Genomic DNA, 24,385 nt, shown 5'->3' with positions numbered 1-24,385 from the left:
TGAACGACTCTGGTTTGCGGTGCTCATCTCGCTTTACTGGCTGAGAGAACCGACGTACAGCTTCCAGGTCATGTGGCCAGCATGACTAAGCTGCTTCTGGCGAACTAGAGCAGCACATGGAAACGCCGTTTACCTTCCCACTGGAGCGATACCTATTTATCTACTTGCACTTTGACATGCTTTCAAACTGCTAGGTTTGAACTGCAGGGACCAAAGAACGGGAGCTCACCCAGTCACGAGGATTCGAACCGCCGACCTTCTGATAGGCAAGACCTAGGCTCTGTGGTTTAGACATATACTATGGTGCTACATCTTTCACTACATAGCCCAAGAATTCACAAAAACCTAAGACTTCAGTCCTGTTTGTTAGAAGTAAATCTAACAAACATTCTTAGGATTGCAGCATTAGGCTGAACACCTAAACACTTTCTAGGGAATAAGCACTAATATACCTGGTGAGACTTATTTCTGAGTAAACTAGAAACTTGTACTGGGTTGCACTGTAAGACATTTTCTCCATCTGATCAAAGTTATTCAGATCAAAATAATTACTTTTCTTAGACTACAGCATTCCTGAATTGCAGGGAGTTGAACTATATGACCCTTGGGATGCCTTCCAACTCTACAATTCTATGATTTCAATTAAAATTACCTTAGTTCTTGACTGAAAACTCAACTTCCGCTCCCTTTACATTATTTTGAAAATAGGTGAACACACAGAACTTAAGGGAATAAATTATATGCACAATTAGTTATGATTCTGCACCAATTATATCTGATTTATGGAGACTATATGCTTAGGATCCTAGACTTGAACAATAGAACATATTTAATAAATCCCATTGACTGTCTTTTCAATTACAAATCAGGCTGCAACTCTTGGACGCTAGATGGCACACTTTCAAAACAATTGCAGCTGAAGAACATAATACCATATTTAAAAAAACCCTTCCCTATACCAAGAACTGTGATTATTTATTCATAATATTTTTTTTCATCTTTAAGTAGAGCTGAAGTGTGTTATCAGCCAATACAGCTACAACAGATGTGTGCACCGATTTTCCTTTGTATTAATTGTCATTGTTTGTCCAGATGCTTCGAACTGAGGGATGTTTGTCTTATCAAATGCTAATGTTCTGTGTAAACTGTGTCTGGAACTACATAAAACTTGCTAAATCCTCAGGAATATCACACCTTGGCCTGCCTGAGCCACAGTAACCCCACCTTATATGTGATGTAATTTCTGGTTGTTTGTCCTTCTCCACGCCAAAATAAGGTAAAGGTAAAGGTACCCCTGCCCGTACGGGCCAGTCTTGCCAGACTCTAGGGTTGTGCGCTCATCTCACTCTATAGGCCGGGAGCCAGCGCTGTCCGCAGACACTTCCAGGTCACGTGGCCAGCGTGACAAGCTGCATCTGACGAGCCAGCGCAGCACACGGAACGCCGTTTACCTTCCCGCTGGTAAGTGGTCCCTGTTTATCTACTTGCACCCGGGGGTGCCTTCGAACTGCTAGGTTGGCAGGCGCTGGGACCGAACGACGGGAGCGCACTCCGCTGCGGGGATTCGAACGCCAAAATACAAACCCTTAAAAGAGATGTTTCTTCTTGCTTCTGGGTCTTTCTTGCCTCCTTTGATAGGAGGGGAGAGAACTCTGTTGCAACAGAAAAATAAAGATCTGCCTTGCTTTCACTGCATCCTGCCTCCATCCATTCACCTCTGACCAATCATACTTAGGGGACTCAGTCCCTTGTGTAGGAGCCATCCTACTCTTGTGTAGGACCCTGGTCTTCGGCACACTTAGGGATCCGCAGAGTGTTCGCAGTTTGCATAACAGAACTCAAAAGCTCAGCATTTGGCTAATCTACATTTATTTACATATAATACACTTGGAGCATTCTGACTTAGCTCCTTCCTCTTTCTCATCAGATAGCAAAGAGAAAGAACAAAGGACAATAGTCCCACTTCACGGAACACAGTAACACAAACATCCTGTCTCTGTCACTTCCCACTCTGTGGAGTCAAAACATACACCGTCATGTGATAGACAACAATCCCATGACTGCAATCACAGAGCAGGAATCTTAACACCTTGGGGAGTTGGGCAGTAAAAGCCAACCATCCCTATTTTTCTATATCAACCCCAAATCTCTAAATATTGGAAACAAATATCGTTCAGAAAAACACTCACCAATTAAAGAGCTAAATGTTCCAGGTGATGGTATTTAATGTTCCGCTGTTCCCCTTTTCAACATCTGTAGTTCAATTACAAAGTTTTAATGGCAGTTGTCTATGAAGGATTTAATCTCCATCTCCACCCTGTTTGCACACTGATCCCTGTAGAGAAAGTCAATCCATTGTAAAGTTGAAATAGAATTACCGTATTTTTAGCCCCATAGGGTGCACTGACCCACAGGGCGCACCTAGTTTTTTGGGGGGGAAATAAAGAAGACAATTTTTTCCCCCAGGCGCGGGGCTCTGGCGGGGGAGGCCCGAGCTTCCCCCGACCCCAGCCCCCAGAACAGGCTGCTATCCGCAAGCCTAGGGAGCCCGACGGGAAGTCGCGCCGGTCTCCCCAGGCTTGCGGATATCTGCCCGAAGCCCGGGGCGCACTGAGCTCAGCGCGCCCGAGGCTTCGGGATGCAGGCAGCTCTCCGCAAGCCGTGGGAGCGCTGCGCGACTTCGCGCCGGGCTCCCACGGCTTGCGGAGAGCTGCCCGAAGCCTGGAGAGCGAGAGGGGTCAGTGCGCACTGACCCCTCTCACTCTCCAGGCTTCAGCGAGATCCTGCATTCGCCCCATAGGATGCACACACATTTCCCCTTCATTTTTGGAAGGGAAAAAGTGCGTCCTATAGGGCGAAAAATACGGTAAATTGTTGCCTTTCCTAGTTTTTTAAGTCAGTAAAAATACAGCCTCTTCCATAAGGATACTATATCTTTTCACAAATATATTTCATATAAATAAGAAGTCATACTCATCCAGAGCAGGCTAACTGAATGTTGCCCAGGGCTAGATTTATATAATGGCACCTATTTCTAAGTAAAAATGCATAGTTAATGCTAAGTCTCTTAACTTGAAAATAACTCACATTGAAGCAAACTTACTGCTAAATAGATATATATATATATTTAAAAAAATCAAAGTATCTAGAGGGATTTAATAAGAATTGTTGGTGTAGTCAAATCTGGTAAGTTAACTTGAAAATTAAGGTGGAGAACAAAAAAAAGATTTGTTTTTAACTATGTGGCAGGGAAAAAATATATAGAAAATGATAACAATGTTTGAATGCCTCCTGTGAAATATGCTACTACTTGAAAATCTTTGTAACTTTTCAGCTTCAAGTTAGAATATCATGACTTCAAGATAAGATAAGATAAGATAAGATAAGATAAATTTATTGTCATTGTCCGTATATACACAAGGACAATATACCAATATTTATAAATAAAAGAAATGTTTACCACCCTCAAAGATCAGTAACAATAATTATTATTCCCAGGAATTGTGAATAAAATCACCAAATTTTGTATTTAAAAAAATATTATTATTTGTGTGGCGTATGCTTATTTTTAATTCAATTATATTGCTTCTTAACTTTTGGTATGTCATTGAAATATATATTCTTGGTTAAAGAAATATAGAAAAAGAAATATAGAAAAGATTTTTACTTCTGAGTAAACATATTTAGGAAGTGACAGTACTGATAAACGTTATGGAGAAGCTGGTGCATAAAGGGTGTGAATAGCCCAATGATTTTATCCGGAGTTATTCAATGCATTACTGAAATGGAGTATACAGCCATGTTTTGCAGAACAGGAAGATCTTTTAACTGCTAGTTCTTCCTCTCTCCTGTTTAATACTGCATGAACTGAGCAATTACGGACCCCTCTCAGCAAACCCTAGGGACGTGATTGTCTCACGTGAATGTCTGCAGCCTCCGCTTTCTAGTTGGTACTTTTGAGCAAATGCACCATTTATCCTTTTCTTTCACATTAGCAGTGCACTAGAGTTTGCAGAAGAGGGACACAGCTTTCTACTCCACTTTTAAACTCATTCTGTGGAGAGCAACAAGGTGACATTCTCAATTAAGAGTGTGCCTAAGGCAACAACATTGTTCCTTATTCACAGAGGGCTTCCGAGCAATGAGTAGAGTTCCATTCAGTGGAGATAAAAATAATAAATTCTGCGAACATACAGAAGAACCACCAGGCAGATAGTTCTTCATTCTAGCTTTCTCTGTTGTTTGTTATTACTGTATTTACTCTGATCTAATGCTCACCATTTTTGGCCAAACCACATTGCAAAAATTGAGGTGTGCATTAAATTCGATGGCACATTAGACTTGAGTAAATACAGTACTTAAACTTTTATCTATAGGTACAATTGTTAAGTTTCACAACGGGTTAAACGTCATCATTCCCATTTGTTTATTTGATTTCTGTGTCACCTTTCCTCCAAAGAGTTCAGGGCAGGACATATAGTTTCACAGGAAATGTACAGATCTTCCACTTTCTGGCCCTCCACTTTGGTACCTGAGCTCCAGACTTAAACTTCCTTATGGCAATCACAGAATTATCGATAACGGTGTTATTGGCAATTAACACAATTTATTCAAGAGCTGTTCTTGCTAGATCAAAGCAAAAACATTCTGGAGCATCTCAGCCTTGTTTTGGAAGCTTAATGAACAACCCTATGCAAAGGAGCTGAAATTTGCCGCAAACACTGTAGGACGTGATTTAAAAGTAGTTTGGCCTAAATCTCAATTTTAATAATACTACATTCAAAAAGTCACTGGTTATACAGGTGCTACCATTATTTTCATCTGTGTCTTCCACAGAATATACCAGCTGCAATATAACATGCTCAACTCAGTCTCACCGATATATATTCTGTTGATATTTAAAGAAATCAATCATAGATTAATCCTGCAGGCTTTCTTTCATTGTCATTCCCCAACCCATCAAAAGCCTTTTTGTCATAAAACAGATAGTTCAATGGCATTATCTCAAATATTTATCTGGGGAAAAAGGTCTTTTTCAATCTAAGGCAGATGGCAGTGATCAATACAAGCCAGCCTGCTATGTTCAAAGGCCTCCTGCCTTTTATTCCAGCTTAGCTGGTCTCTCAAACAATTGGTTCTCCTTTTAAAACCTAGCACTGCCAGTTTCCTGACTGAACAAGTCTGTTATTACTATTAAAAAGAAATGCCACAAACGATTGTAAAAAAGAATGTTATTTACCTAAAGCAGACCAACATGAGAATGATAGTCTACCCATCACTAACAAAAGGTATTTTTTTAACAACTCTTACAAAAATAAGAGGTATGGATGGCTAAACAATTTCAGTATTTTCACGCCCTGAAAACAACAAGAATAGTTTGAAACAACAAACTATTCTTTTACAAACTGATTTGCGTAAATTATCCCCAGTTTACATTTGCATATAGAATACAAAGCCTGCTCTAGAGCTGATCCAATGCATGTGCCACATTCTCATGTAATTTCCTGGGAAATTATCCAAATATGTATGTGTGTATACATATATGGACAGACATACATACTTGAACTTCTAAGCAGGAGATGGAAATTTTCCAGGAAGGTACTTTCTATAATTACAGGGTTGTATCCATCATTAGTCATACTCAAAGTAGACCCACTGAACTCAATAGGCATAATTAAGTCCATTAATTTTAATGGGTCTAATCTGAGTTTAATTTAGTCAGACAGAACCCAGTTCTTAGGCTATTTGTAGTACAATAACCCCTCCTTAATGTGTTAATGACAGTAACAAATGCATGGTTTACCAATCTGTCACCAAAGGTACCATAGTCAGGATTTTTGTTTTCTGTTATCCTACACAGGAGCAAGAGGGCCTGGAGACCCAACTACAACCTGTGTCTGCACTCTTGCCTTGCACTGTGTTGCAGCTGTTGACTCCCAGTTCAGTGGACTAGATGAAAACCAAACTACGGTTTGTAGTGAGAATGACAACTGCATCTCCAAACAGCAAGAGCAGTTATTACCACAACAGAAAACCACTTGCTGAGCAGGACAGTAACTCTGTACTTTACCACAGACAACCTTCTAATTAAGTTGTGATTATGCTAGTAAGAGGTATAGAATATAAATAGTATCTCTAACTGCTGGGAGTGAGATAGGATGAGAAATGGAAACCATAGAGAATTGGATCATGGAGTGCCCTCATACATTGAACTGATAAAAATTCACAACCACAAGATCTGATAGTTTAGATGATTGTCAGAGGGGATTACATGAATTTAAGAAGCATAAATCTGTTAATGGATACATGTCATGACGGCTATATGCTTCTTCCAGGTTCAGGGGCACCATGCCTCTCCATATTAGTTGCTGGAGAACAATGTGAGAGAGCACCATTGTCTTCTTGTTCTGCTTATGGGCTTCTTGTAGGTATCTGGTTAATCACTGTGAGAAACAAGATGTTAAGCTAGGCAAGTCTTTGTCTGATAAAGCAGAGGTCCTTATGGAAACAGCTCCAATTTAACTATATTGCATTATTTTATATAGGACGCTTTGGGGAGCCTTTTAATTAGAAAGTGGGTAAGGGAAAAAATAACATACAGCTGCACTACATCTAGTTAACAGTAGTGATTAACTTAAAAGCTGCATATGGACAATCTCACTTTAGGAGACTGGGAGAACTATTTAAGCACTCACAATCCTTGCACCTTGTGAGTGATTGGGCATGCCTGTACAAATGCATGAGTACAAATGAGCATGTTTCTATGTCTCCTGAATAATAATAATAATAATAATAATAATAATAATAATAATAATAATGTATTTATACCCTGCCAATCTGGCTGGGTTTCCCCAGCCACTCTGGGCAGCTTTCAACAGAGTAGTTAAAATACAGTAGTCTGTTAAACATTAAAAGCTTCCCTAAAGAGGGCTGCCTTCAGACATCTTCTAAAAGTCTTCTATGCCCATCCTAGTTTGCCTATTGTCAATCCGTATGGAGAACAGAGACTAGCACATGAATAGCATGTGCGTTGCAATCTACACAACTGACTCCCCACCTACTCCCCATGCTAGCTGCAAATTTCAAACTGGATTCACACTCCACCCTGGTCATGGATTTACTGAGTGCTACATAGTCTCCACCCTACTTCTCATAAATGGGAACAAATAGTAGACTACTTAATTGAAAACAAGCAGTCCTGCACCACGAGGCTGAATTATTCAAGAACTTGGAATCAACTTAAGCCTTACTTTTATATCCTTGTAATGTGCTTACAATTGGATCTTAAAATTTCAAGCACTCCAAACTCTTAATGTGCAGGGATTCTAATCCACAAAGAGCCAGAATTCAGTAGTTTTTTGCAGATAATCCTTGTGTGTTGCCGTTTAAGATTTATCACTTCTTTGTTGCTCCACACTAGCATGCAGCATAAACAAACAGTGATCTCTGTTTTAGCATGATGTTTGAACCTGGGATAGTGGAATTGTTTCACTCCAACAAACTACTGTACAATCTGTAACCAAGGTTTATTGTTCGCTGGCTAGCTGTACTTAAAGCAAAATAAACCATGTTCTCCTGCCCACTAATGCAGAGGGGCAAAGTGGCCCAGATCACATGTTCATGGTAAACCATTAATGTGCGAACAGTGTAATTGTCTTCCTCTCACTGGTACACATACTATATTTCAGGAGCTATGCGCTATCCTGCACCATGGACCTTTTATTAAGCCTTTGAGAAACCTTCATTGTGGTGGTATATGCTTTTGTGCTTGTGTAAATGAGGCAAGCTCTTCCTTACTCATAGCAGAACATAAACATTTAGGAATTTAGGAATACAGTATAGGAAGCTCATACACATACACCATCTACAGTGCCTGCCAGCAGCTTTCTAATATTTCAAACAGGGTTTTCCAACCCTACCTGGAAATGCCAGGGATGAAACCAGGTAACTTTTTGCATACAAAGCATTTGCTTTATCACTGTTCTAGCCCTTCCTTACATTTTCCATCAGTTACACAGTGCAGAGTGTTGCCACATGTTTAAAAACCGAAGCATGTGCATCTTTCAAAAGTTGCCTGGTATGCAGACATTCAACAGATGCAGCCTCCCACCCAGCTCCACATGCTGGAGGAAAACCCCACCGGTTGAATTTCGGCTGTGCCCCGTGAAATCATCTACAGTGGTACCTCAGGTTAAGTACTTAATTCGTTCCGGAGGTCCATTCTTAACCTGAAACTGTTCTTAAACTGAAGCACCACTTTAGCTAATGGGGCCTCCTGCTGCTGCTGCTGCGCCACTGGAGCATGATTTCTGTTCTCATCCTGAAGCAAAGTTCTTAACCTGAAGCACTATTTCTGGGTTAGCGGAGTCTGTAACCTGAAGTGTATGTAACCCGAGGTACCACTGTACTTAATAAGCTCACCAGCAGCCAGTATTCAACAGGTGGAGCTTTGTCCCCCCCCCCCCCAAAAAAAGGGGACGACGACGTGCTTTGTAAGAAAGAAACTGGCAATCTTATGCTTGGTCCTGTGCTGAAGCTCAACTCTGTCTGGAAGCCACCCACCTCCCTAAATGCAGAGGTAGAAACTAAGTGGAGCCCACTGTGCCCAAATCCTTTGGATCACCACCTCACCTCACCTCCAGCAGCAAGAGGAGACGGTGGAGGCAGCAGTGGGTCGCTAGCACTAAGCAGCTACAGATTTCTGGGAATCGGGTGGGGAGGGAGGACTAGATCACAACCCTCCACCTACCCACCCCCTTAAAACAAAACCTAGTCCTGGTATAGGCAAACTCGGCCCTCCAGATGTTTTGGGACTACAACTCCCATCGTCCCTAACTAACAGGACCAGCGGTCAGGGATGATGGGAGCTGTAGTCCCAAAAACATCTGGAGGGCCGAGTTTGCCTATGCCTGAGCTAGTCAGAACCAGCCCCGACTGGGTCTGACCCGAGGGTGAAACGGTGATGCACTCTGCACGCGCTCAGAGGCTGGCTTGCCCAGAGCACCATCACTCCCCGTGAATTTCAGCCCAGCTCCCTATTCGGCCCTCCTCCGTCGCGCCTCTCCCGCTCCCCCGGGGACCCTCCGCCAGGCGCTTACCCTCAGGAGCTGCTCCCTTATTAGCAGGCAGCCGCCTCCCGGCTTGAAGTCCCAAGCTCCGCCTTTTCCTGCCTTCCGTCATGGCTGCCGCCCGCCGCTTCCGGTGCCTGCCTCCGCGAAGGAGCAAGCGCGGCAGGGCCGGCGGCACCTCCGGGGAGAAAAGCCGGGAGCTTCGCGAGGTGGAGGTCGGGGAAGAGGAGGAGGTTGCGCCGGCCCGACGGGGGCGTCGGCGTCGTCTGCGTGGTTCTCCCGGGCCCTACGAGCGCTCGGCGGGGGAAGAAGGGGCGAGTTTTGTCTACGGGGTTTCCCGGGCGGAGACGCAGCTGAGGTAAAAAGAGCAGGGGCGCTGGCGGGAAGCGCCTTGATCTGTCCTAGTCCCGCCTCTCCCGTTAAAGCGCTTCTTCCCCGCCGCATTCAAACACCTCGCTCCCCTAATCTGACAGTTTATAAAATCCCCGTCTCTCCCGTTAATGTTATTGCCGCTAAACCGCTTTCAGGTGTTGTGGCTTCCCCTTCACAATCAAGCGGTGTATAAAATTTTAGGAAACGAAACAAGCGGTGGTTTGTAACCCGGATGTTAATGCTTTTATAGAGAATGAATCGAGGCGTTCCTTGCCCGGAATTTGGGTCCGCCTTGTTTCGTTTTCAGGCGACACTACAGCTCTTTATCTTGTGTGTTGGAAAAAATGTTAAGATTAAATTTATATACCGCCCTTTATCCGAAGAGCACGGGCGTTTTGCAGCAGAAAAACACAATACATAACAACAACGAAGCAAATACACTTCCCCCTCCTGCCTATTACAGTATTTCAATCATCAGCTCCTGCTTTCCACCCCAGTTTTTGTTTGGTTATTTATGTCTTTTTGTCGGTTTGTGTTGCTAATATAGGTTTGTATTATAACATTGCAAAACCCAGTGCTTTTTTTCTTTAAGAAATTGCTTAGGGGGACTCCCCTTTTGACTCAAGAAAATCACCATTTTAGAGTTGAAATCAGGAAAAATAAATACAGTAAATGGACCAAATTACAAAGATTCACAAAATGCTTAGGTGTATGCGTACCCCTGCATCCCTCCAGAAAAAAAGCACTGGCAAAACCTAATAAAATTTATTTAAAAAATAATAATCACGACACGAATCAACGCATAGTGTGAAGAGCTTTGTATCATCATCATCATAATTTTATTATGTATACCCCCGCCCACCTTGCCATTTTCTATCAGCGACCTTGACAGGTGCGCCTGATGTTGATGGGTTGCAAACACATAAAAGCACAACACAAAAAAGAGTCTTGTTGCATCAAACCAAAAGGCCCATCTAGTCCAGCGTCCTGTTCTTACAGTGACCAACTCAATGCCATTGGAAAGCCCACAAGCTGCACCTGGGTGCAACAGCGCTCCGTCTCCCTGTGTGCTCTCTGGGAACTGGCATTCAGAGGCATTCATAGGCAAACTCGGCCTTCCAGATGTTTTGGGACTACAACTCCCATCATCCCTAGCTAACAGGACCAGTGGTCAGGGATGATGAGACTTGTAGTCCCAAAACATCTGGAGGACGCAAGTTGCCAATGCCTAATGTCTCTCATTCTGGAAGCAGCCTTGTGCTTGGTAGCTCCTGGTAGCCTTATCCTCCATGAATTTGTCCATAAACTTTCAAAGCCGTCCAAGAGGGTGTCATTATTGCATCTTTTGGCGTTACTTAGAGTTCCTGGACCAAGGTCAGGGTGTTGAATGTTGGTATATACCATAGCTTTCCATGTATAAGACACTTTTAAAAGTTATAAACTAATATTAAAAATTGGGGGTTGTCTTATACACAGATAGTGCGGGGGGACGGACGGGCGATTGGTTGCAGCCACAAGCAGGAAATTGTCAGTGGCGACTGGGCGGGTGATTGGTGGCTGCTGGCGTTGAGCAGGCAGACGATTGGTGGCTTTGGTGACGCATGCGATTGGCAGTGTCGGTCAGGCGGGTGTGCTATTTTCTGCAATTCCCCTCCACAAAAAAGCTCAACAACTTGTGGCAATCCCCCTCCCCCCCCCCCAAATAGCTCAACAACTCTGGGCAATCTCCCCCACCCCATTTTCTTTATTTGGAGTCCCCAAAAATAGGTGTCGTCTTATACACAGAGGAGTGTTATACACGGAAAAATACCGTAGTATAGCTTGAGACCAGAACAGTGTGGGGCATAAATAACCTTGCCCCAGATATGACTTTAGTCTATGGAACTTGCATTGTTGTTGTTGTTTAGTCTTTTAGTCGTGTCCGACTCTTCGTGACCCCATGGGCCAGAGTCTATGGAACTTGCACTGTTATAGATGCTAAATAATCCTAGCTGCTCACTTAGTGCGGTGGCATCTACACTTTGAAACTGCTCACCTATAAACACCAGACAGGTGCCTTCACTGTAATCTTTTTGGTGCCTACTAAAAAATCTTTTTTATCAGGCAAACCATGTTCCCATGTATTTTTAGCTATTGTTGATTTTAATGAATTATATTTTGATTTTTAAAAATCCTGTTTTAACTCTTCATTTCTTGACAACATTAATGCTTGTTTTATTTTCTGTAAATTGGTTAGAGGTTTTATTTACAATCAAGCAGTAAATACATTGTTTTAAATAAAACAAATACAGACAGCAACTTTCTTGATTAACTTGAGTTAGTTGCCGGGACTGTGCCAGATTCAAAAGTCTTGAAACCTATATTCTAAATGCACAGTATTATTTTCAGAAACTGTTTTATTTTTGCTAAGAATAAGGTGACAGATTTCCTCTTAAGAAACTTGTACTTTTGGAGGGGGGGCATATATTTGTTCTGCTCTTTCATTATTTATTTTCATTTAAAGATACTGCTATGGCTGCTACTCTGAACTTGGAGCTAGACCCCATATTCCTGAAAGCTCTGGGCTTTCTGCATTCAAAGAGCAAGGATTCAGCTGAAAAGCTAAAAGCACTACTGGATGAATCTTTGTCTAGGGGGATTGACTATCGCCCATCACAGAAGGTACAGGAGTGAACGAATGAAATGGGTTAGATATATTTGTGCTGTATATAACTTCTGAAAGGGGGGGCTCTTTCCTATTACTTGAAGAAGCCAGTAAGAATTGAAAAGAACTTCAAAAATAATCAGTATCTACTTTCATTTGTCTGTACATTTGCATTCTGATTCAGTACATGTATATTCAGAGGTGAGCCCCACTGGGTTCAACGGGCTTATTTCTTGTTAAGACTGCTTGGGACTTAGAATCCTATTCTGAATATTAGAAATCAATGAAAAATAGAATTTGTAGCTGGTGAGTAGAATGTGGCTCAAGTAAGTAAGGAGCGGTGGTGGTGCTGTGAGTCATGTTTCAGGTTCTTTAAAGCACAGGAGCAAGAACTGCTGCTATAACAGACCTACCAGATTTCTTTCATCTGGGCTCCAGAAGGCCTTTTTAATGGTTCTGATGTGTTGCTATTGCCATCAGCATTGTTACTTGTTCCTTCACTAGTAAAGGGTTGGCCAGTGGGTAAGTTCTGCTTAGCCTTTGTAGTATCACAAGTGATAGATTGACCTGGTAGCTGATCTCATTGTTGACTTGGGATGTAAAAATAAAACCTGATAGCAGGGGAGAGAGAAGTTCTGGCTTGCATAGTAGAAGTGCTGACATTACTGTCAAAATGGTCCAGATCCTTAGCATACACAGGCTCCAGCCATCTTCTATTTAAATAATTTTGTGTAGGATTGGCATGTAAGTGACCGAACCAAAAAAAACCTTTATAGTATAAAATGCTTATACTATCTGTATTAAAGAATCTCTATTTCCTCCACTTCGTTTGGCACTTTAGGGCAGGGGTAGCCAAATTGTGCCCCCTGGATATTATGTACAGTATGGCAGTTCCCATCCTCCTTGACAACTGGCTGTGCTGGCAGGGGAAAATGGTGTTTGGGGTTGGGGTAACATTTTAAGCTTTGTCACCTCTCAAAGTGAAAACAAAATTGTTTTGATCTCAGCATAGCAACTATATCTAATATTACCATTAATACAACATTATTGTTATGCTTTATACAGGAGGTAGATCAGCCCAAAGTATCTATTACAAAACCAGTTTCTGTTAAGCAAGAGCCTAAGGCTTCCTCAAACCTTCCTTCAGGTAGCAATAATGGCAAGCCCATTGCAGCCGAAAAGGTGAAAAAAGAAGCAGAGAAGAGGTCTGCTGATAAAGTAAGTTCTACTGCTACCTGTAAAGCATTATTTGGATAGGAATTTTAAGGGTTACATATTTGTATTTGCAAAAACTGACTCTTTATTATTTCTTGCTTTGGGGGTGGTATTAATCCTTGTGTATGAATGTGTTCTGCTTTGCTAGCTGTGTCCTCTCCATAGTTAATTGCTCACTTCTTTCAAGAGTAGGAGCTGTGTGCTTTCTCTTCTATGCAGATTGTTTAGTTTTCAAAGGGTGCCCTTTTCCTTGTCTACAAATTCCTTAGCAGCTTTCCAGTGCTGCAGGCTGACAAGTAAGCATGTTAATTTTGCTTGGGCTTTGTTTATTTTGCCTCGCTTGCAATCTCACTTTACCCACCACTGTTTTTGACTGCATGACAGCAGGGCTTCTATTTAATGCAAGGCTGTAATTAAATCTAGCTGGTGCTAGCATGGAAATTAAGAGCAAGAATGATGGGCCTGGGAGCATCTTAGTTCAGCCATGAAGTTGCTTGGGTAGCCTTAGATTAACCACTACCTCTCAGCCACAACAAACTTGCCCCATTTATAATATGAGGTAAGAATATTGGTGTGCCATGCATATCAGGGTGACAAACAGGTATAGAGGGTCCTTGTAGGAATGAAGTGCTCTTAATAAATCTGGAAAGTCACTTTAGTATTCATAAGTAAGAATTCATTTCGTTTTAAGGGATCTACAAACTTGGTAAGGCATTTAATCCAGAATATTAAGTTATGAATAATAAGCCTGATCTTCAGATGTTAAGATGATCCATTCTGCTTCATATTATTGGTAATGGAGTAAGATCAGAGTAATACTAAACTATGAATCTGCTGGAAGAAAAAGCCTGAGGCACTTTTTCCAAATGCTTTAAGCAACAACAGCAAACTACTTTGATTTCAATGTGCCAGTACTCTTTGGTTCCTTTCGTAGTGGCGATAAATATGTTGATCAGTATTACTGGACTTCTGTAATTTTCAGAGCACCTCACATTCTACATAATTTGGAGATATGGGGGGAAAGGTTATGTTGATGAATGTAATGCATTCTGTAAATTTTCTGTTATGCAATGAATATGCTTTCTTTCAATTATAAACTGATTTCTTATTTACTTGCTCCAAGCTTTCATGTTTTCACCATCACTGTGTGTGTATATCATTCAGCAGATAAAGCTGGAAAGCAGTGAAGGAGTTGACATGCCAAAGAAACCAAGACTAGAAAAGCCAGAGACTCGTTCATCCCCAATCACAGTACAGACTAGCAAGGATTTGGCCATGGCAGACCTTTCAAGTTTTGAAGAAACTAGTGCTGATGATTTTGCCATGGAGATGGGTTTGGCTTGTGTTGTTTGCCGGTGAGTATGGGGAAATTTGGCAATTGCAGGAGATTTATAGGGTGTAATTGACCATTTTGTTGTCAATTCTAAATAGTCACTTTTCTTTATAAGCCAAGCGGTAATTTCTAATAGGATTTTCCCATGGTTCATGAGATCAAAGACCTAAAATTTAAACAATAAATTATGTCTGTAAAAGTTTTCAGACCAGCAGCCCAAGCTTGTGCATGCTCACTTGTAGGTAAATATCACTGAGTAAAAAAGGATTTACTCCCAGGTAAGGGGGTGTAAGAATGTAGCCTTAATTCACTTTGTTGTTGTTGTGTTTGTGGTTGGTGAGGGTATTTTGTGGGCGTGCATAGGTTTTGTTTTTAAGTATATGGGTATTCAGTTCTAACTGAATGTTCATGCCGCTGTTTTAATGCAGTATGAGAAACAGGTTCACGTTGCATAGCAGTATATTGCAGATTTACAGTGGTGCCTCGCAAGACGAAATTAATTCGTTCCGCAAGTTTTTTCTTCTTGCGAGTTTTTCGTCTTGCGAAGCACGGTTTCCCATAGGAATGCATTGAAAATCAATTAATGCGTTCCTAGGGAAACCGCCTTCAGACCAGGTCCGGGGACAGTCTGTCCCCCGACCTCTTCTGAAGGCTGGGGGGGGGGGGGGAACAAGGGCTTTTCTTCCCACTGCCAGCCTTCAGAAGGCTGTTCTGAAGGCTGGCGGTGGGAAGAAAAGCCCTTCTTCCCACCTCCCGCCCCGCAAGCTCCGGGGACAGGAGGGCTTTGCTGCCGACCGCCAGCATTTTAAAAGCCCCTGCTGTCCCGGGGCGATTTTAAAATGCTGGCGGGCGGGAGCGAAGCCTCCGCTGTCCCGGGGAGATTTTAAAATGCTGGGGGTCGGCAGCGAACGCTTCGCTCCCGCCCGCCAGCATTTTAAGATCGCCCGGGGCAGCGGAGAAGTCTCCGCTGTCCCGGGAAGGCAGGCAGGGGGGAGCAAAGACTTTTGTCCCCCGCCGGCCTTCAGAAGAGGTCCAGGACCTCTTCTGAAGGCCGGCTGTGGGCGAAAGTCTTTGCTCCCGACCGCCAGCAATTTAAAACAGGTCCCCGGAGATTTCCCTATGGGCTTTCGTCTTGCGAAGCAAGCCCATAGGGAAATTCGTCTTGCGAAGCGCCTCCAAAACAGAAAACCCTTTCGTCTTGCGGGTTTTCCGTCTTGCGAGGCATTCGTCTTGCGGGGTACCACTGTATTAAGTTAATGGAAAAAAAGAAATATTTGGCTCAAAATCTGTCCCCTACTGCAGCTACTAATATCATAGTCGCTTTGGGTTTGCAGAAGATGCCTTTGTGTAATGCACCTCATATCTGTGCAACTTGAAAATCTTAAAATCTCAGTTCTCAGGTATCTTTCAGATATTAAAGACTTTTGACTTCACCAAGCAAAGGAATAGGGCTGTGTTCAGTCTTCAAATTGCTCGCTTCAGAAGTTCACCCTAAGTAATCTCATTGAATTCTAAGTTACTTCTCTTGAGTAAATATGACTGAAGGGGGTGGGGTGGCAGCCTGAGCTTAGACAATTGTTGAATTTAACTTTATGTATGCATATAGGCTAACCAGAGGCATGAAACTGTCAGTAGTAGAATAAGTATAAATATAAAAACCATGGTAGTCTGTAGGGAGACCTTAAATAGCTGTTCTGCTTAACAAATATTGTTAAGCCACTGTCTGATTTTCAAGTGTAACTAAATATTCAAAAGTAAAATGTTCTTTGTGGTTTGCAAGTGACACTTCAATCCTGTCAAAATAGAGGATTTATTAGGGAGAAACCTATATACCTTTTCAAGAACGCTTCTATATCATACCATATATATTAATGATACTGTGTTCTATTTAAGGCATCAAACTCTCAACTGTTTCCATTTCAAACCAGCTTAAAATGAAATTTGGTTTTGACAGTTTTTGTCACACAAAGTTTTTATGTTTCATTTGGTGTGGAATTTTTAAAATCTCGCCACAGTTACTATTTTATAGATTTAAAATATGAAGGTATGTGTCATATAGTTGGAAGATCTTAAAATTTTGTGATCCAGTTTATTTTCTTATTTTTTTAAGACACTGTAGCTGCTCTATTTAGCAGTCAAGGCTGTAAATCCTTAGCACATTTCCTAGGAAGTAAGCTCAGCCTGCTTAGAATCACACTGCACATACTCCAGAATTGGCACACGATTTTTCTGATTTGTTTTCAAATTAGCCCACCTTTTAAAAAAACTGTTTCTGAAGCCATCTGAATATTATCTTCTGTCTTCATTTTCCTGTTAAATAAAGGAATAGCGTATTTCTCTTACCACATCCACCTGCAAATAGAGTTTCCATGGTTACCTATGTACCTGTACCATGGGGATATGTGCCAGAGCAGCTTAGAAGTAACCTGATTTGTCATCTAAAAGTAGTAACGGTTTGGGAAATTGTGCTTGGCTGACTTCAAGCCATATTTCGCTTAACGTATAGTCTCCAAATTGGCATTTATATATTTTTCCAAGAGAAGAACCCCCTCCCCTGACATAGTAGTAATGTTTTAACTGTTAAAAACATAGCACCTTGACTACTTTGATCAAAGCTGCTGCTAGAATTATCCCATTTTGCATAACAATACACTAGGATAATGCCTGTCAATTCTGTATGCCTTCTTTCCCCCTTTACATCCTGTGCAAACTTCCTGGGTGACATCTAGCAGCGCGCAGACGTCCAGTCACAGAGAGGGACTTCTTTTCCTCTTTGTCACATTGTAGGGCCCTGTATGTCCCCAAAATCTGCTCCAGCGGGTTGGGGGGAACGAGGAGCAGATTTGGGGGCATGCAGGAGGCAACAAAGGGAAGAAGAGGAAGGGGGAGCACTGTTGTGCAAGATGGAGTCTGTTGCACAGTCTTGCTCACATCGTTGTCTCTCACTGTTTCTTCTTGGAGGTCTCCTTTTTTAATCTGTCATTATTCTAAGATTTGGCTCTTCTTCCGTAACTAAATCAGTTTTTTGTTGTAACTGGGCTCTCCTTGCTCTAATGTCTTCCATTATCTAAATGGACTGGATCCAGTCTTCAAACTGTATAACTTGTGGTGACAGTTTGAACAGTTTTCTTCCCAGTTAGATTTACATAACTCAGATAATAGCAGTCAGCACTGAATACAAGAGTAATAAAATAAGAATTAGTCATGATAGTAGTAGTTCAGTTTTGACCCTACTTTGCCGCTTTGGAAACAGCTGACCTTGGTCCAGATACTTCAATGACTGCTTGATATGACTTTGGGCTCAAGGCCAAACCTGCTTTGGGGAAAGAAAATATTTCTCTCCCTTTTTTTTATTATGAGGAAATCAAAATAGCTATACTTTTTATGTAAATGATTTGGTAGCATAATAGCACATGTAGAGTGGATATAGTCTGCCACATAGATCTGGAGATTTTTGTGAAGGGTATCTTCCCAAAAAAAATTTTTTAAGGAACCCTTTGTAACTTCCTTATTTTTTGGCAGAATTGGATGAAATTTGCAGACATCCTGAGGACTTTTATGGAAGACTCAATCTATCCTAGTATTTTATGGGCAATTTGTATGAAACCATCTTAAATGAGAGGTAAAGGGTAAAGGGACCCCTGACCATTAGGTCCAGTCATGACTGACTCTGGGGTTGTGGCGCTCATCTCGCTTTATTGGCCGAGGGAGCCAGCATACAGCTGTTGGGTCATGTGGCCAGCATGACAAAGCCACTTCTGGCGAACCAGAGCAGCACACAGAAACGCCGTTTACCTTCCCGCCTGAGCGGTACCTATTTATCTACTTGCACTTTGACGTGCTTTCGAACTGCTAGGTCGGCAGGAGCAGGGACCGAGCAATGAGAGCTCACCCCGTCACGGGGATTCGAACTGCCAACCTTCTGATCGGCAAGTTCTAGCCTCTGTGGTTTAACCCACAGCGCCACCCGCGTCCCTTCTAAATGAGAGAGGTACCCATTGGTAATAAACCAAGTATATCTAGTGCTTTTCATACTATACTGCTTTTTAAACTTGATTTTTTGGGGGAGATGAAAAGTAAAGAGAATCATTTTTCTTCCTAGTGGCTTTGTTGTTTTGAGTAAGGGAGCAGGCTGGCATGGGCAAGTTTCCTCTTTTTGTCCAGAAACAGGCTTGCCAGGGCATACCCTGTTCTCTGAGGAAAGATCCTATAATCCTTAGCTTCCTTTTCACTTCTTTAACTATCCCTCATACCCACTTTTAGATAGTTTAGGTTCCTCAGAGCTGGGGCCATCTTCTGAACGTAGGCTTCATTGTGATGCACATGGGTGTTGTTCTGCTGAGAAGTATTAAGAATAGCCCTTTGGAGGCAGCTTTGCAAACACCCAGACTGTGTTTTGAGAGGAAATGTTAGCTGTTTGACAGTGGAACGGACTCCCCCCCCCCCCATGAGGTGGCGGACTCTGCTTCCTTGGAGGTTTGGATGGCCATCTGTCATGTATGATTTAGTTGAGGTTCCTGCATCACAGGGGGTTGGACTAGATCAGGAGTCAGCAAACTTTTTTAGCAGGGGGCCGGTCCACTATCCCTCAGACCTTGTGGGGGACTGGACTATATTTTGAAGGAAAAAAATGAACGAATTCCTATGCCCCACAAATAACCTAGAGATGCATTTTAAATAAAAGGACAGATTCCACTCATGTAAAAGCACCAGGCAGGCCCCACAAATAACCCAGAGATGGATTTTAAATAAAAGGACACAATCTACTCATGTAAAAACACGCTGACTCCTGGACCGTCCGTGGGCCGGATTGAGAAGGCGATTGGGCCAGATCTGGCCCCTGGGACTTAGTTTACCTACCCATGGACTAGATGAACCTCAGGGTCCCTTCCAACTCTACAGTTCTATGACTCTTAGGCCATACATTTTGTGCTTTGCAGACAAATGACGGTTACTTCAGGAAATCCATTAGTGGAGTGCCAGGAATGTCATAATCTCTACCATCAAGATTGCCATAAACCTCAAGTGACAGACAAAGAAGTGAATGATCCTCGCCTAGTGTGGTATTGTGCTCGATGTACCAGACAAATGAAAAAAATGGTAAGAAGTTTCCCCCCTTAGAATAATTGATAGCATGCACTGAGCCACTAATTGGGTTCTTTAAGTAAGGAATTTCTTGACTAAATATAAAAAGGGGAATTAGAAGGGAGGAGGGTTGATGGAATACATTTTCCCCCTATATTGATTTATTGTCAAGTAAGAAATGCCTTAATAAATAGTTATATATTCTTTTTGAAGTCTGCTGGTGTATTTTTAGCTGCTGCTGTATTGATTTTTATATCTTAATATTTCCCATGCCAAAGGTAGGTGTTTGGATTACAAAAAATGTAAAAGTCAGGCAAGGTCATTGGAGCACGGGAAGAAGGAATCAGCTAAATGAATCAATAACCCCCTACTCTGTGCACTTATGTCCTGAATGGATTGCTCTCTGCAAATTATCTTTTAAGTAAGAGAAAGTAACAAATATTGGGCTACATTAACCATCTTTAGCTCCCGTAGAATCTTTATCTTTCATAGAAGATGAAAGGCTTCTGTTTCATTGCTTCTCTCTGGGGACATGCCTTTTTGCATGTTAATTGAAGATATGGGAAGAATATACAATTCCTGCAATTTTAAAAGTTGGTTAATAGAAGGAACATTTCAGTGTTAGAAAAAAATGTGCTTCTCGTAACTTCAATTTTAAAAAACAACAACCATGAAAGAATCACTCAAATTACAGATAAACTCCTGTATCTTACTTTTGAAATCATATAATACTTAGCTTAGATGCTAATGTCCACTTCGGCAATTGTTTGAGGCTTCATTAACTGCTGTTTATGAAGCCATGAATGAGCTTTGGAGCTAAGAACTCATCCCCTTGCCCATATTCTCCCTTCCATCACATACTAACTTTAGTGCAAAGATCCTGGCTTGCATTAGGACAGAGTTTGCCTGTTACATCTGAACCAGCTTAGTGTTAGGTTGACAAACCAGGAAACCATAATCTGAACTGGGCCATTGACTGATAAAACAGCAATATGACCTAGTCTGTTTAAAAAACAAGCAACCTTTGTAATGTTAAAAAAAATTAAATGTTGACTTATTTCTTCCTAGATTGCACCAGCCAACAAATGTACTATTTGAAGGACCTTATCCTTTAATATGTTGGGATGGGGTGTTGACATTTGAATGGGTATTGCACTCCTCATTGCATTTGCTATTCTGCAATTAGGAATAAATTCATATAATCCTGTCTTTCTTATGACTTGTTTGACTTTTGTGATTGATGCCAAAAGAGCAAAACCACACCTATTATTAGAATCCACCCCATACTAGTTTTCCAGTTCTGTTTCCTTTGACTAAATGCTTCCACCTTACCCACTTGTACTTTTTCCATTTTCCTTGCCATTCTTGCTGCTCTTTTCCCAAATTTGGGTTCTTGATTTATGTGCCCATTCTCAAACCTTTTATTTCCATGCAGCTTAAAATTCCACACTCATTTTTGTTTCAACTGCCCCTCATGCTTTCTCATGTCCAGTGATGAATATTTCCATTGACATTGCTAAGGCATTTCATTTTGTTTTTAATTCCATATAAAGAATGATAACATGTGTAATTTATACAGGCTCAGAAAACACAGAAGCCTTCTCAGAAGCCAGCCCCTGCTGTAGTTTCAGTGGCTCCAGCTGTGAAAGACCCGCTGATAAAGAAACCAGAAATTAAGCTAAAGATGGAGACAACGTCAACTTTCCTAGCGTTTAAGAGGACAGAAGTCAAGGTACAGTATATAATATGTTTTGTGGAAAAAATAAGTTATTTTATTGTGTTTAGCACAGGTCTCCCTCCCCCTTCCTAATATCACACATAACTTATTAGAATCCCGAACTGAAGCACTTTTATTTTACACTACTAGTTTGTCAATAATTCTGAATGGGTGATAAAGTCTTCCATTTGGATAGCAGCCCTCAATAAAATACTGAATTCATCCTTTCTAATTTATAAGAATCATTTTGTGTTTGATTTGGTAGACTGAAGGAGTAATCTGCATTTCTTCCGAGGCTTAGATAAGATGTAAGAATAATTTTGGCTGTTCTTTTCATCCCACTTGTGGGGAATGCAGATAGGTTGGAAGGACCTAATTGATTTATACTGGAATTTATAAATCACTTTTCCACTTCAGACTGATACATAGTAAAATAATTAAAATTCAGTTTTGAACAGTTGAAATAATAATTAAAACTAAAACTAGTCTTATCTCACTATCAGCTGAAGAAGTGATGAAAACAAGCCAGAGGGATAGCTCGCAGAGACTGTAATAAAAGCCTTGGCTTCTGCTATTGGCTTTCTGGATTAGGAAGCTTTCCAAGGCTTAAGCTGACAAGCTCCAAGGCTGCACAGCTTCATTTTTTCCAAAGCTTAAGGGCATCGCTGGGCTTGCCCACCAGTAACTGAAACCTTACAGAATCCCTGTTTTGTTTAAGCTGAAATTAGTATGTAGGCTTTTGAACAAATGGAAAAGAGGACTTTTTAAGCCAATCTAATATTGTAGTGTAGCATAGTCAACATTGCAAATCAATTCAGACCTGGAGGCAGGGGGGAAAGATTTAATTTTCAAAGAGTTCTCTAATAACACGTGTAATTATTGACCCAATTCCGAATCAATGTGTTGGGAGTTTTAAGAAATGATCTTTAGGAACAAAGATCAAGAAGTTCAACATTGCCGTGTTCTTATATCCATTCATTTCCATGGGAAATTGTGCAGCAGAATTCCTAGCTGATTGTGCCCAAAGTTTGTGCAAGTGTGATGTATGTTGAGCTGAAGTGTAGATGAGTTCTTTAGTAGGGTTTTCCTGGTGATTGCCTTCCAGACAACTTGTCAGAAGCCTGGGCAAATATTTGCAAGGCATTGCAGACAGCCAACTTTACTGTCTATTAAGGCTAAATGGAAGCAATTCCCTTTTTCAAAACATGCAAAACAGATGAAGTCTGTATCTGGGAATTCACATTTGTTGTCCTGATAACAGCAATTTCAGATAATAGAAGAATAACCATGGATTCTGCTGTTTATCTTTTTAATTCCCAAGTGCTGAAGTTTTAGGTGCTGCAGATTGTTTTGTCATTTTTACATCCGAGTGAAGGATCATTGTGCTTATTTAATTATTAGGTAAAAATGTTGGTGTTGTCTTAACCTGGAGAATTAAGATATACCTGCCCCTTTGTGCCCTCTGTTTTTTTTTGATCAAGGTGGTTTGGGATAATACACTGCTTCCTAGATTCATCTGTTTCAATGTATCTGAAGAAGTGTGCATGCACACGAAAGCTTATACCAAGAACAAACTTAGTTGGTCTCTAAGGTGCTACTGGACAATTTATATACTACTTCCTGTTTATTTATTTTCTAATACCAAGAATGTGAAAAATATTATTATTCATTCTGGTCTGTGTTCTGCAGGGATCAGCTTTAATTAATGTGGAGTTTGTATTGGTCTTTATTTTAGACTTCGGCAGCTATTTCTGGTAACTCCAACAGTGCCAATGTTTCCTCCTCATCAACCAGTGGCCTTACAGGGTGGGCAGCTTTTGCAGCAAAAACGTCCTCCACAGGTCCATCAACAACCAAGTTGGGATCCACAACCCAGAGTACGAGCAGCAAGCCAGCTACTGCCTCAAATAATCAAAAACCTGTGGGTTTGTCAGGGTTGGCAACAGCCAAAGCAGGGCTAGGCTCAAAAATAGCAACGCCTAACAGTGGCACAACCCCTGCTCCGTTTAAGCCCCTGCCCCCTCTCACGTTGGGAAAAACAGGTCTTTCTCGTTCAGTTAGCAGTGACAATGTAAGCAAAACAGGGCTCCCAAGTCCAAGCAGTTCAGCTCCAAGTATCAGCCAGGCTGCTGGTGGAAACGGAAGTGGTGGTACCGCAGGCAGCAGTGGGAGCAGCACCAGCAAAGCAAGTGCAGAATCCGGCAATCAGTCCCCTTCTCTGAAGGGTCCTACTTCTCAAGAATCACAGCTCAACGCTATGAAAAGGTTACAGATGGTAAAGAAGAAAGCTGCTCAAAAGAAGCTAAAGAAATAATAGAAGTATCTGATGAAGTGCAAACATGTCTCTGGGATCAGTTGAACAAGAGAGTAATCAAGTCCTATAATAAAAGCTACAATCAGATGTCTTTATTTGGTGGCAGAAGTTGTGCTTTCAAGTCAAAGCAGTATTGGATTTTCAGGTAATGCCATATTTTAGACCCAAAGCCTGAGTATGAACTATTTCTTTAAAATATTTCAATAAAAATATTGTTTGAAATACATGTGACTTAGCACTTTTCTCTATAATTCCTCTAAGAGGAGTTCATATAGAAGGGGAGAAGGTATCTTAATGCCAGCTCTACACACATTTTTGGTGATTTTCACCATGCAACAAGCCTTCCATTTCTGTGAATGTCTCAAATTGCATGGGCAGTTATGTACTGATTGAGATTTATTTAAATGGTGGGCTACACTCGCTTTCACGTTAGGACTTGCCTTCCCTCCTCACCCATACAGCCCCCTCCCATGAGCATCCTTTACCTCCTCTGAAGTGTTGAGGCATCCTATAGAGTACAAGGGGGTTGAGATTGAGAGAGCGTAACCATTGGACGGGCAGGCAGATATCATCGCCTGATAAATAACTTTATTTGAAGGTAAGGAAAATAAGTTTTTTCAGATTTGTAGAGAAAATG

The 24,385-nt window shown here is 41.5% G+C and overlaps 2 protein-coding genes across 5 annotated transcripts in view; one reads left to right on the top strand and one right to left on the bottom strand.

Annotated features, from left to right (window-relative positions):
* GSTCD (glutathione S-transferase C-terminal domain containing) overlaps positions 1-9,238 on the bottom strand; it is a 56,298-nt gene extending 47,060 nt beyond the window's left edge. For 2 of the 3 annotated variants that reach the window (XM_083459214.1, XM_083459216.1), the window contains exons 1-2: positions 9,099-9,238; positions 2,190-2,335 (exon numbers count right to left, since the gene is read on the bottom strand). The gene's annotated coding sequence lies outside the window, so the exon portion shown is untranslated. The remainder of the gene's footprint in view (positions 1-2,189; positions 2,336-9,098) is intronic. The other variant, XM_083459215.1, reaches the window with a different exon arrangement.
* Positions 9,239-9,288: 50 nt separating this feature from the next.
* INTS12 (integrator complex subunit 12) lies at positions 9,289-23,972 on the top strand. Of its 2 annotated transcripts, none has more exons than XM_083459268.1 (7): positions 9,289-9,426; positions 11,944-12,101; positions 13,150-13,302; positions 14,467-14,654; positions 19,573-19,732; positions 21,297-21,449; positions 23,170-23,972. In XM_083459268.1, the coding sequence occupies exons 2-7, from the start codon at positions 11,952-11,954 to the stop codon at positions 23,746-23,748; spliced, it is 1,383 nt and encodes a 460-aa protein (XP_083315394.1). In that variant the 5' UTR covers positions 9,289-9,426; positions 11,944-11,951; the 3' UTR covers positions 23,749-23,972. The 2 variants fall into 2 exon arrangements, with proteins under 2 accessions (XP_083315394.1, XP_083315393.1); XM_083459267.1 differs by having other exon boundaries at positions 14,464-14,654.
* The last annotated feature ends 413 nt before the right edge of the window (positions 23,973-24,385 follow it).

This window comes from Podarcis liolepis, assembly GCF_965112155.1.
Source record: "Podarcis liolepis genome assembly, chromosome: 9".
Taxonomy (NCBI): Eukaryota; Metazoa; Chordata; class Lepidosauria; order Squamata; family Lacertidae; genus Podarcis; species Podarcis liolepis.
This window is presented reverse-complemented; position numbering and strand designations above follow the sequence as displayed.

Coding starts and splice junctions, on each gene's coding strand:
- INTS12 (XM_083459267.1), top strand. CDS start 11,952: ATGGCTGCTACTCTGAACTTGGAGCTAGACCCCATATTCCTGAAAGCT. Junction 14,655..19,572: donor TTGGCTTGTGTTGTTTGCCG/GTGAGTATGGGG, acceptor TGTGCTTTGCAG/ACAAATGACGGTTACTTCAG. Junction 21,450..23,169: donor TTAAGAGGACAGAAGTCAAG/GTACAGTATATA, acceptor TCTTTATTTTAG/ACTTCGGCAGCTATTTCTGG.